Source organism: Episyrphus balteatus, chromosome 2 (assembly GCF_945859705.1).
Source record: "Episyrphus balteatus chromosome 2, idEpiBalt1.1, whole genome shotgun sequence".
NCBI lineage: Eukaryota > Metazoa > Arthropoda > Insecta > Diptera > Syrphidae > Episyrphus > Episyrphus balteatus.
Window position 1 is genome coordinate 68,255,079 of NC_079135.1, and position 13,417 is coordinate 68,268,495.

The window sequence follows — 13,417 nt, forward strand, 5'->3', positions numbered from 1 at the left end:
CACAAAATTCTTTTTCTTTAATACAAATTATTTATAAAAAAAATGGTTTTGCAATAAACAATTGAATTTTTAAAATAACTTCTGGGCTATGTAGGACACACAATTTTATAATTTTATATATTTCATATGCTGGTAAAATACGACACGCACTTTGTGTGCTCAAACAGTGAAAAAACGATAAGTATTCCTAACCAAAACAAATTATACACTAATGTTTCGTTTCAAATTAATACGTCTGTATGATTTTTTTGTTTGTTAATTTTTTTTAGTCGGGGTAGCATCAAACGCTCAAAGCATTTTTATCAGACATTGCACATGACAAAACAGTTTTATAATATTTTAACAGTACCTACATTTTTCCCACAAAAGAATTCACCAAAATAATTATGAATATGAAAATGCAAGTACATTCTGATTATTTTATATTGTTGTATATTTTTAGGAAAGGCAAAAGAAGAGTTACTCGAATGGTGGTGGTTGTCGTCCTAGCATTTGCCATTTGTTGGCTTCCAATTCATGTAAGTATCAGTAACAAAGATATAAGTACCAATTTCAGTAAGTTTATCCTACCATAAATGATATCATTGAAATACAAAAGAATATATTGCATAATTGTGTAACGTGTATACCTTTCTGAAAAAAAATTTAAACTAAACGTTAAATATATAAACTCTTTTATTCAACTCCATATCAGTTAAATCTTCTCACAGATGAGGGTACTCTAAAAATTGTGTATGATTTTAAGCTATATAACAATCAAGACTCTTTTAGAGTAGTTAAATTAATGTAAACTTAAACATTTTGATTTTTTTTTTTGTCGGGCATTTTACAGAGTTGCCCTACCACTAGTTCTATTTTGCTAAACAATTCCATCAAAACACTCGATTCACGAACAAATTTGTTGGGGGTTGTTTCTGAAATCTTCTTTCTTTCGAAAGAAGAGTATTACCATTACTTTAACATTTTATAATACACCCTTCCTTTATTTCGATTTTCATCTGATTGCAATTTACACGCAGAATAGAAACAATAATAAGGTAATTTAGTAAAATAAGACAAATAAAAATTATTAAATAAGCTAATCCCTTAAAAGATCTTTATAATATTGCTTTTTATTTATAAAACAAACTCAAATCCTGAGTTACATTTAACCTTCTACTCCTTGTAAATATCCCTAGCTTGAATTCATTGTTAAGAACTAAATACATAGTTTGAAATTCGCCTTTGTTTGAATTCTCCTTTAGTTTTATCTACAGTCTACACGACTTCATGTTTTAATTCCATGCTTTCTAGTATAGGTGTAACTCAACTAAAATCAGTGTGCACAGTCTTCAAAGTTAAATATTTAATAGGACTTTGAAGTCTTGATAAATGAACTTCCAGTCCAGAGGGGCGTTCATGTTTAACAATACTAATTGTGCTTCTATATCTAACAAAGGAACAATACAATTGTTGAACGGAAAATTATATTCCATAGGCAAATATGAATTTACCATATTCTCCTCATCATAAAAGCACTAACCATCGACAATATTATGAATTTTGTATGAATATTCATTGTAGGATTTCTTTTCTGGGAAATTTAATGGGAATAATATTTATGTAGGTTTTTTTTTTTTTTTTTTTTTTTGACGGGAGGAAATCTTCAAAAGACACTTGGCAGTATTCGACACCAAGTAGTGTGGGACTCTTAACCACTAAAACCACCTCTTTATCAGGACCAATCTTGGGAGATCGACATCAGATTTTTCTTTCTTAACTTTGTAAAATCACTTTGGGGGAAGTTTAAACTTTTAATACTTTCCCATGTTTTTTTAGACCATAAGCTCATGAGGCTTGGTTCTTCTTAATCTCCGAACATGGTTTCTTGTATTCAAGACGGACACCATTTCAGAATTGGTATGACTTTGCAGTCTCTGATTATGCGATACAGCGTATTTTTTAACAACTTCTGTAACCGTTTCTATTTGTAGGTCACGATGTAGATCGCTATTTCTTATGTACCAAGGTGCATTAACTATTCCACGAAGGACTTTGTTTTGGAATTTTTGGATGATTTCGGTATTTGTTTTCTTTGTACAGCCCCATAATTGGATACCATAGGTCCAAACAGGCTTTAGTACTTGATTATACAGCATTATTTTGTTTTGGGTTGATAAATCAGAGTTGTTACCAAGTAACCAGTACATTTTTCTATATTTCAAGTTTAGTTCTTCTCTTTTCTTTTTGATGTGCTCTTTCCACTTTAGCTTTGCATCCAAAGTCATTCCAAGGTATTTGGCCGTATTGGCGTAAGGTACAGCTTGATTATTAATGAATATTGGAATATTGTTTATCTTTTTATTTGTAAAGTTTATATGTGAAGATTTTGTTTCATTGAGTTTGATACGCCATTTTTCGGTCCAATCTCTGACTGTGTCGACGGCATATTGCAGCTTTAATGCTCCCCTAGAGACACATTTGTCGGGTACCAAAATTGCGGTATCATCTGCAAAAGTAGCCATTATGGTGTGATTCCCAACTGGGATATCCCTTGTGTATAGTAAATACAGGGTAGGACCTAGGACACTTCCTTGTGGTACACCGGCTTCTATTTTCTTCAATTCCGAATATTCTTGATCGTACCTTACTCTAAACAATCGGTCTGAGATGTACGATTTTAATATTTCATAGTACTGTCTGGGAAGATCCCTTTGCAGTTTGTACTCAAGTCCCTCATGCCAAACCTTGTCAAAGGCTTGAGCAACATCTAAGAAAATAGCTAAACAGACTTGTTTTTCTTCTAATGCTTTTTCTATTACATCCGTTATTCTATGAACTTGGTCTATCGTGGAATGTTTATTTCTAAAGCCAAACTGATGATTTGGGATTAACCTTCTTTCTTCTATAATTTTGCTAAGTCTCTTCAGAAGCAGTTTTTCAAAAACTTTTGCCATAATTGGTATAAGCGATATTGGTCTGTAAGACGTCACTTCTGTAGGTGGCTTACCTTGCTTGGGTATGACAATAACTTCAGCAATTTTCCAATGGTGTGGGACATACCGTTGCTTAAGGCATGCATTTATTATATATTGGAGTTTTATGAAGGCTTTCAAAGGCATTTCTTTCATAACCTGAGCAGTAATTAGATCGTAACCTGGTGATTTTTTATTTGATAGTTGATGTAAACACATACTTTTTATTTCTTTTAATCTTACAATTGGTATTTCACTTTCATCTATCTTATCAACTAACTGTAAGCTATTTTCAGCCGCGTTTGTTGGGTATGGCTTAAAAACATTCGCAAGATGCTCCGCGAAAAGGTTAGCTTTTTCTTTTGGGTTACCGATCCATTTCCCATCTTGAGATTTCAAGGGAGAGTTTAGTAACTGCGGTCTTTTCAGGCGCTTGGCTGCTTTCCATAGCGAAAAATCGGTTGAAGCATCAGTCGTTAAATTCTTTAGGAATGTACTGAGTGAATCATTTTTGAATTTATAAATTTGTTTTTTAAGATTGTTGCTTATACGGTTAAACGTTGTTTTATCATCTGGAAATCTAGTATTTTGCCATTTTCTTCGAGCTCTTCTTTTCTCTATTATCAACTCTCTTATCTCTAAAGGATATTTTATTTCATTTTGTCTTCTATTAGAAAATGTTGGAGTACTTTCTTCAGCGGCCTGTTGCACATCAGCAATAAATTGTTCCACTTCATGGTCAATTTGCTCGATTGTATTCATGGGAGATCTTAAATTTATAAAACTTAAAAGCCTTTCTCTAAAGTCACTCCAGTTTGTTTTCTTATTTACAAGCTTTGGATTACTTTTTTCTATTACTTCCGATTCACTTAGTGTTAGAATCACTGGAGTATGATCTGATGACAAGTCATAATTACCTTCGACACTAATGTGATTTCGTTTGATTCCTTTAGCTACGAAAAAGTCAATAAGGTCTGGTATTTTGTTAGTATCGGAAGGCCAGTAAGTAGGCGACCTGGAGGAATAGAATTCGCAATTGTATTTACGGCCTGCTTGGAAAAGTCTTTTGCCTTTTGTTGATATAAGTCTTGAACCCCAATGGGTGTGTTTCGCATTGAAGTCTCCACCAACAAGAAAGTTATGCCCAAGAAGATTTAATAGATCTGTATAGTCATCTTCTGTCGGGGAGCGCCTTGGTGGGCAGTATATAGCTGCTATCTTAAACTCTTTCTTTTTCATACCAATACTAATAGTTGTTACTTGCATATTCTCATTAGTAAGCTTGGTTTCTTCATAATGTTTTAAGCTTTCTTTTATAAGAATCGCCGATCCACCTCTTGCCTTGTCAGCTGGATGTGGAGCGTGGTAACATGAATAGTTTTCTATTACATTATCTAGACTTTGCCCATTGGATAAGTGAGTTTCGGACACCAGGCAAATATCTATATGTTCTAGATCTAAAAAGATTTTTAATTCGGATAAGTGTTGTAAAAGACCGTTTGCATTCCATGTAGCGATTTTAAGTGTTCTGTCCATCATTGTTTGTTAATAGCGACTTTTTCGCTTAACTGTTTGATATTCAAATCCTGTTTATCAATTCTTTGAAGAATGAGGTGTAGCATTTCTTTTATGGAAGTCTCTTCATTCTTCCGCACATTTTTTAGAATCTGAGAATAGGCTTTATTTTCATCGCTTTTACTTTGAACAGCTTTTTTAGGCGGTTCATTCTTAGTATTGTTTTCAGCAGTTAAAACGGTATTTACTGTGTTTCTGGTTTTGTCTCTAGCAGATGTATTTTTGCTTCTGAACTCTTGGAATTTTTTGGCAACTGGGCAGCCTCTATAGCTCGCCGGGTGATTACCCTGGCAGTTCACACATTTTGCTTTCTGATCTTTGCTCATCGGACAATTTTTAGTTGCATGTTTTCCTTCGCACTTTACACAAGCAAACTCGCGGTTGCAGTATTTTTGGGTATGACCAAAAGCTTGGCAACGTTTGCACTGCGGAACAACTTTAGATTTTCGGAGTGGTTCAATTTTAACAGCTATGCCCAAGATTGATCTTACTTTATAAATCTCCTCGACACTTTGTTTACTATCAAAAGTTAGCATGAATAAAGGTAGTAACCTCTTACTTGTCGTCGATTCTCCAGAGGAGTTTTTTATTGTCTCATTCTTAAATAGATTGACTGCATCTAGGGCTTGGAAGCCTTTTTGTACAAGATCTTCCACTACTTCCTCGGGAGAGCACGAGGAATGAAGACCTCTGGCTATTACTTTTATTGGCCTTGTAGCTTTGTTCTCGTATGAGTGCCATTGAATTTTGTGTTTGCTCAGTTCTTCAGTGACAGATCTATACTCATCGGCTTCTTCGACTATGACTTTCCAGTTGTCTTTGTTGTACGATGTGTATTTGCAAGCTTTTTTAGTACATTTTTCTATTATTTTCTTGAGATCTCCAAAAATTGGAAATCCTGAGATCATAATTGGTGGTGGTGTAATTTTTTTGCTGCCTTTAGCGTGAGATTTTGATTTAGCATCAGCTACTGCATTATTCACTTTTTTAGTTTCTGTAATCAACTCTTTATTATTTACAGCTTCAGAGCTTTTCTGATTTCTTAAACAAATCTCGGGACTACCTGTTGCTTTACGTTTCTTTGTGATACGCTTATTTTTCTTTTTCTCAGTTTCGAACAAGAGTTCTTCTTCATCAGTTTGATATTCAGGTTCCATATATCTTGGACTTAACTGAAGCGTGGACTCTGCATCTTTCTTGCTAAGCAAAGAAACTTTATGTAGGTGTTTATGTAGGTGTATTCAATCTTTTAAAAAAAAACTTTTCTTAAAAATTTGATACCTGTATTGTATAGTAGGTACCTACATGTTCTCAGTAATAGTATTATGAAGCTCCCAAATTAAATCCATTTATTTTTAGAAGTACTTGAATACATATTTAAATGCACCACAAAGGAATAAATTTAAATTGGAGAGAATATGAAATCCATTAAAAATTTCATAAAATATATTAAACAAGGGTATATTTAGACTAACGATTATATTTGATGTGTTTTATTGCCTGACAAAGTTTTTCATTAACAAGAATTTTTTTTTTTTTTTCAAAAAAATGTTACGCATACGCCATAGTGACCGATGCAAAATATGCTGCTGCTGATGCAATGATTCAAAAAAATGATTTTTTAATGTAAATAATATCCTTCATGCAAACAAAATGGAGAAGATTAAGCATTCTTGAAAAAATTTACTATTTTTGTGACACGATTCATCAGCTACCCTGTATAAAGGTGCAAGAATCTTTTGACCTACTTTGGTTGTACCTCAATTCCTGAAATATGCTGTAAATTATTAAGTTATTTAGTTCACAAAAGAATTTTTTATACTTTGCTTAAAAGTTAAGTCAGCCTTGTTTGAAAAAAAAACTCAAAGGATTCAACAAAAACAAAATTTAAAGTCTTTTTGGAAAATTATAAAGCTTAAAATTCATAAATAAGTATTAATTATTATGAAATAAAAGTCCAGGTATCCTATTTCACACAATAGATACATTTTTGTGGTTTGATGTTAAAACTTTTAAATGTTAATATTCAAACAATATAAGCCCTTAAACACACAAATAAAAATTCTATTTATGTGCTTTTCGTTATGACCATCCTTTTCCTATTAATACCTAACAATAGAATATAATAATGTGGCAAAGAAGATAGATACTTGTGTGAATGTATTATTATAGGATGGATCCGTTGTAAAGGTTAACATCCGGTGCCACCAATCCACCACGTGTTAACCGGATATGAGTTTTGTAGGGCGTTAGCAAAATGCTTGGTGGCTTTTAAGCACTCACCTTTGCTACGATTCTTGCAAAGTATTAGTATAAAAATAGGCATGGACTCGAACAAGATTGTGTTCTTCAAATAGAATGAAATTTAAATTGTGAGTGGAAATTGAAAAACAATTAGTTGTTAGAAAATAAATAAACCTTCTCTTTTTCAATATTGGTATTTGGATTTGGAAAATGGGGTTTTTAAGTTTTTACCTGTTTCCAATGCTTTGTTGTTTATATATGAGGCTTTTGTGGTGAAGGTAGGACTTATAATAAAAGATTGCTATCATAGTACAAAATTTGTAAAAAAGAAAAATCATAATATATGAATATTTAACTACCTCTATCCAAATTTCTTATAAGCTTGAAATTGAATTACGTAAAAATATTCAATATTCAATTTGATAATAACTATGTTCGTTATCGACTACATATGTATCCAAGCATATATGTATTTTTTCCTTGTTTTTATCTGCAAAATTATAATGTAGGATGTGGGAATATAAATAATATATTTTCATACGAATCTTTCAAGGCATAAACCATGACAATGAAATCCATTTTATCTTACACAAGCTCCCTTAAGGGCCTACACAGTATTTTCACTTATGATAAACTCATGTAAGATGGTACAATATGACATGTATTACTTTCGTGGAAAATGTAAGCTCAATCTAATGATCGAATACGTGTTGCATAGAATCTTGTCAATATGTTTTCTTTGCGGATATAAATTACATTTATTTTCCGAAGGTATAGTAGTTGCTTATATATGAAATTATTTATGTATGCAGCTTCCATATGCCAAGCACTGGACAAATCACAACAGCGTTTACGTGCAGTGGCAGAACAGGGAATTGAAAGCACACCTAGCACCTCCAAAAGAGCTAGGAACGATGCTAATTCACCTACCAGCTCTTCGCCTAACAAGACGAAGAAGAAGTATAGAACCTCTCAGGATAACGTAAAAGGTCACCACGTCGCTATAGCTGACTATGGTAAGCCTACACGTAAACTGACTGAAGACGAATGGCATCTCCTTGAACTAAGAATCCTGGAGCAAGTCAATGAGGCTATCGTCAAGAGCTGGACGGTTCCACTCTTCGGTAACCTCAAGACTGTCCATGGTTTCAAGGTGATGTGCTGTGAGAATGACGTGACTCTCGAATGGCTTCGGGAGTTCTTGCAGAAAACATCAGCTCCATGGCAAGGCGCCGAACTACGTCTCATCGACGTAAAGGAGATAAAAGATCTCAACAGACCTCTTGGAAGGCTGTTGGTCAAAGGCCCGGCCCTTCCCAGCGAACGGCTTGAGAGATACATCCTATCCCTGAATAGTGATCTCTTAAGCAGAGAATGGGAATGGGTCAAGTGTGAAAGAACGAATGATGGCACCGAAGTGGTGGTGAGATTGAGTCACAAATCTTTACCACTCCTGAGGAAGGCTGACTTTAAGGTACGCGTTGGGATCACTAGGTGCAAACTTAGATTGATTCGCAACGAGAGAAAACAGGTTAGTAATGCGTTGAACTTAAACTTTATTATATAAATGGAATTGAAAATCTTACAAATCAATCTTCATCATAGTAAAGCCGCAACTGCTAACCTTGTCTACCTCATGGAGAGTAGACAATACGACGTAGCCCTGATACAGGAACCCTGGGTTGTAAGAGGGAATATCAAGGGTCTACAATCTAAAGAACTACTGTTGTACAAGTCAAATCTTGACAGTCAAAATAGTAACCCTAGAACATGCATAGTAGCTAAGAAACAGTTTAATCTTTTTCTTCTAACTACTTACAGCAACATTGACCAGACTACGGTTAAACTGGAACGCGATGGGCTTCCAACGCTCATCTTATCTTCCACCTACATGCCGTATGATAGCATAGAAGGACCACCGGCAGATATCACTAAAACGTTGATATCTTTTGCAAGTAAGAACAAATTTGATATCATTTTAGGTTGTGATTCTAATTCACATCATGTGCAATGGGGAAGCACTGACATAAATACTAGGGGCGAGTCCCTCTTTGAGTATATTATCGAAAATAACCTTGTGGTAGCTAACAGAGGCAACACCCCCACCTTTGTTACAAAAACACGTGAAGAGGTTCTTGATATTACTTTGACGAATAACTCAGACACTTGCCTATTAGAAAAATGGAAGGTTTTAGATGAAATCTCTTTTTCCGATCATAGGCTAATAGAATTTTATATCCCTGATGCTGATAGGCACAATAAGCCCTTTAGGAATAATAGGCGTACCGATTGGCAGGTATTCAATAGGGAAATAGTTAAGAACCTCAGTCCCCTGAGGACTGATAATAATCTAGACCCAAATGGCTTAGATAAACTGACAGAGGAATTCACAGGAATTCTACGCGATGCATTGGACAAAAGTTGTCCTCTTATTACCGCGACGAAGAAAAACAACAAACCACCCTGGTGGACAGTTGAGCTCAGTAACTTAAGAAAAGAAACTAGAAAACTTTTCAATCGTGCTAAACGCACTAGAGCTGAAAGTGATTGGGAATCCTACAAAACCAGTCAAAGAAAATTTAAGACAGAAACTCAACGAGCCAAACGCTGTTCTTGGAGAAACTTTTGTAGTACTATCGAATGTACAAATCATTCGGCAAGACTAAGGAAGATCCTCTCCAAAACAGTCACTCCTATAGGCTCCCTAAAAGGGCCTGATAACCAATGGACTGAATCTTGTCAAGACAGCTTAAAACTCCTGGTGCAAGCTCACTTCCCAGGTAGTAACTCTGAATTGGAAAATGTTTCCACAAACTCTTTGCACTCATTTTGTGAAATTCCTAGAGAAATTATTACGAAAGAAAAGTTGATCTGGGCCATCAACTCCTTCTCTCCTTATAAATCTCCAGGCCTAGACGGCGTCTTCCCCTTGATGCTGCAAAAAAGTAGTGAATTCATTATTCCATACCTGATCTCAATATTCCAAAATAGCCTACAACTGGGATATGTCCCTAAATCATGGCGTGAAGTCAAAGTTGTCTTTATACCTAAAGCTGGTAAATCCAGTTACACAGAACCAAAAGATTTCAGACCTATCAGTCTAACTTCTTTTACACTCAAAACTCTTGAAAGATTAATCGATATACATATCCGCAGTTATTTAAGACCGGAGACTATATCACCCTTTCAGCATGCATACACAAAAGGTAGAAGTGTAGAAACAGCCTTACACTGTGCAGTCAGAACAATAGAAAAGTCACTTGTGGTTAAAGAATATACCCTCGCAGCATTTCTAGACATAGAAGGAGCATTCAATAATGTTCATAATAGTGCAATTGAAAAAGCACTCACTGATCTTAAAATAGAAGACACGGTCATAAAATGGATCGTGTGCATGTTGAAAAACAGACAAATAAATAGTGAATTAGGTGGGTCACATATAAAAATGTACGCATCTAGAGGAACTCCGCAAGGCGGTATTTTATCACCTCTTCTTTGGATTTTGGTGATGAATGAGATTCTCATCAAACTGAATAACAGCGGTGTCAAGGTTATAGCCTACGCAGACGATCTAGCTCTTCTAGCGACAGGTAAATACCTAACCACTGTAAGCGAACAATTAGAAAGCGCATTATCCAAGGTCAGTAACTGGACCAGGAGATGCGGTCTCAAAGTAAACCCCCTTAAAACAGAAATGGTACTTTTCACAAACAGAAGGAAAATTCCTCCTTTTGCAGTGCCAAAAATTGATGGCACCCCACTTAAGATTTCGGATAAAGCGAAATATCTCGGAGTGATCTTGGATAAGAAACTTAACTGGGGTCCAAACACTCAAGAAAGATATAAGAAAGCCACGTTTGCACTTTACTCATGCAATCGAATTCTTGGCAGAAACTGGGGACCAAATCCTAAAATAATCATGTGGATGTATACCGCCATTGTCAGACCCATTCTGACTTATGGCAGCTTAGTCTGGTGGCAAGCTCTGGAGAAATCCACGAACTTGAAGACCCTAACCAAAGTACAGAGAACAGCATGCATTAGCACTACGGGGGTGATGAGGTCCACTCCAACCGCAGGGCTGGAAGCAATCCTTAATCTCACTCCCTTAGATCTATTTGTACAAGAATTAGCAGCAAACAGCGCCCTACGACTCAGTCAAACCAACATTTGGAATACTAGTCAAAACGGCCACACTACGATCCTTTCTAACTATGTTGGCAACAACGTAAGTACAGATTACATGACCCCTTACTTAGACTTCAACAAGTCTTTTAATGTCAGTTTCCCAAACAGACAAGATTGGGAAAATAGTGTACCTTTCTCAAATGAGTCGACTATCACCATCTTTACTGATGGTTCGAAAATGAATACTGGGGTTGGTGCAGGTTTTTACTCAGAAAACCTTAACCTTGCCAGTTCTTTCAGGCTCCCCGATCACAGCAGTGTCTTCCAAGCCGAGATATTGGCAGTGAAAAATGCTGCTAAACAAATATCCATGATGGCGATATCACCTGCTGACATCACCTTTTTCATTGATAGCCAAGCGGCAATAAAAGCGATTTCTGCCACCTTAATCAAGTCAAAGCTTGTTTCTTGCTGTCGCGAAGAGCTTAGGGTTCTTGGTATGCAGCATAATGTAAGACTCTGCTGGGTTCCCGGCCACAGTGATGTGTTCGGCAACGAAAAAGCGGATGAGCTTGCAAGGGAGGGCTCAGTTCTTGATCCCTCTCTCATAGACCATAACATCAGAATCCCACAATGTGAAATAAAACGAAATATTGTCAACAATATTTCACAAAAAACAAATGAAAGATGGAACCTCCTAGAATCCTGCGGTCACACCAGGAAACTATGGCCGAACTTCGACGAGAAAAAATCAAACAAGATCTTACTACTTAGTAAACCTTCCTTAAGATCACTAATAGGCATCTTAACGGGACATAACCTACTAGGATACCACAAAAAGAAAATGGGGCTTAGTACGGATGATCTATGCAGAGGCTGCGGCAATGAGGACGAACAGGAAAACACTGTTCACTTCCTCTGTCACTGCCCAGCACTCTGTCGCACTAGGAAAAAATTCTTAGGAAACTACTTCTTTAATGAATTAGAAGAACTTTCGGAACTTTCAGGCAATAGCCTACTGAACTTTGTAAAGTCCTCCAAATGGCTCGAACAACCATAGCATTCATAGGTTATCACTTTTTCAGGAAGTTACAATACTTCAGGGTATCACAAGGGATCTACATTGATCTAAGTGTGACGGTAACAAGATCAACTGTCAGCCCATTTAACCTAACCTAACCTTCCATATGCCAATATTTAGAGTGTTTTGTTGGATTTTCTAAGAGTAAACAAAAATGGATTCACTTGGTCTTATTTTTGTGTGAGACTTCATTGACACTAAATGCACCCCATGAAACTATATCCTGTTGGTATTTTTTTCAGTATTTTCGGCATACGTAACTCAATTACTACATTGAGGGTGTGTGTTTCGAGCATGAATACTTTACTTCTGTTAAAAAGGAAACACAACACTGCTGGAAAATGATGTTTACTCACTTTGATTTTACAACTTAAATTCACGAATAGCTAATTTAAATTTTTAAGCTTGATATTTCGTCGCTCTAGTTCTAATACCTCGTGACCCAAAAAAGTCTATTTTTCAAGAGAGGCAAAAAACTAAGTATGAAATGTATGAGAACACCGGCACACAAAATAAAAAAAGTGTCATGTACCAGGAACCAGACCTATCTTTCTATATGTTTTTAGGCACGCTGAATCCGAATTTCAAGTCCGTTTGGCCCGGTCACCCTCCAGTTTTGTGCTGTGACTGCATTTTGTTTGGATTTTTATGACTTTTTTGGAGTTTTTGAAGTTATACTTCTTATGGGACGGTGGGTATGAAAATTTGCTTTTTGACAGAAATGTCAAAGGGATTAGCAAGTAGCGCCGTTTCAACCCACCGTCGGGAAGAAGATATAACTTTAAAAAGAGTTCTGTGATCAGAATAAAATTCCCTCATTTGAAAGAAAGAGAGAGAGATATAAAATTTCTTGAACTTGAATTTGTCAAATGTCATGTGACATTGCCACATTCATATACAAAAAAAAAAAGAAGGCTGTAGTTTTTCATTTTAAAAAGTTAATACCTAGTGAATTTATTATTAAATAACACAATAATTTTAATTTAAAATCAAAATTTTAATGTGATCTTAAAGTGATTTGCTAGTTAAAAAAATATTATTTAAAATATTAAAATGTACAGTGTTGTGTCGTCTTCCATAGCCATTTTGTGTTGCTTTTTCATTTGTTTAAAGTTATAAATTAAAATTTGTCCTGGAACATAAATGCTGATTGAATAATTGTGTTTCTGTGAACCTTTGACCCGTACTCTGCTTCTATTTAATTCGTTAACTCTTAAATTCCATTTCTGTCTTTATAATTAAAAAAAATTGTGTTAGATTCAAGTTATTGGATTTTTTTAAAGTTAACAAAAACACAATTAATTAATCATCACTTAGTTTACTGTAAATTTTACTGTAAACAAATGAAAAACAACACAAAATAGCGTATGGAAGACGAAATTAAACACTGTTTATACTAGAAATAAAAAAGCATTTTCACACATGGAATAAAATG

At 35.3% G+C, this 13,417-nt stretch overlaps 1 protein-coding gene and 1 long non-coding RNA gene across 9 annotated transcripts in view; both read left to right on the forward strand.

Moving 5' to 3' along the window:
* The window catches only part of LOC129912097 (allatostatin-A receptor-like), a 164,823-nt gene that overhangs the window by 137,550 nt on the left and 13,856 nt on the right, over positions 1–13,417 (forward strand). For all 8 annotated transcript variants that reach the window (XM_055990205.1, XM_055990203.1, XM_055990206.1 and 5 more), the window contains one exon: positions 443–518. In XM_055990205.1, coding sequence (XP_055846180.1) covers positions 443–518 — 76 coding nt within the window. The remainder of the gene's footprint in view (positions 1–442; positions 519–13,417) is intronic.
* LOC129912099 (uncharacterized) lies at positions 1,056–6,062 on the forward strand. Its single transcript, XR_008771743.1, has 2 exons — positions 1,056–1,606; positions 5,765–6,062. It is a non-coding gene; the product is annotated as an uncharacterized LOC129912099 (long non-coding RNA).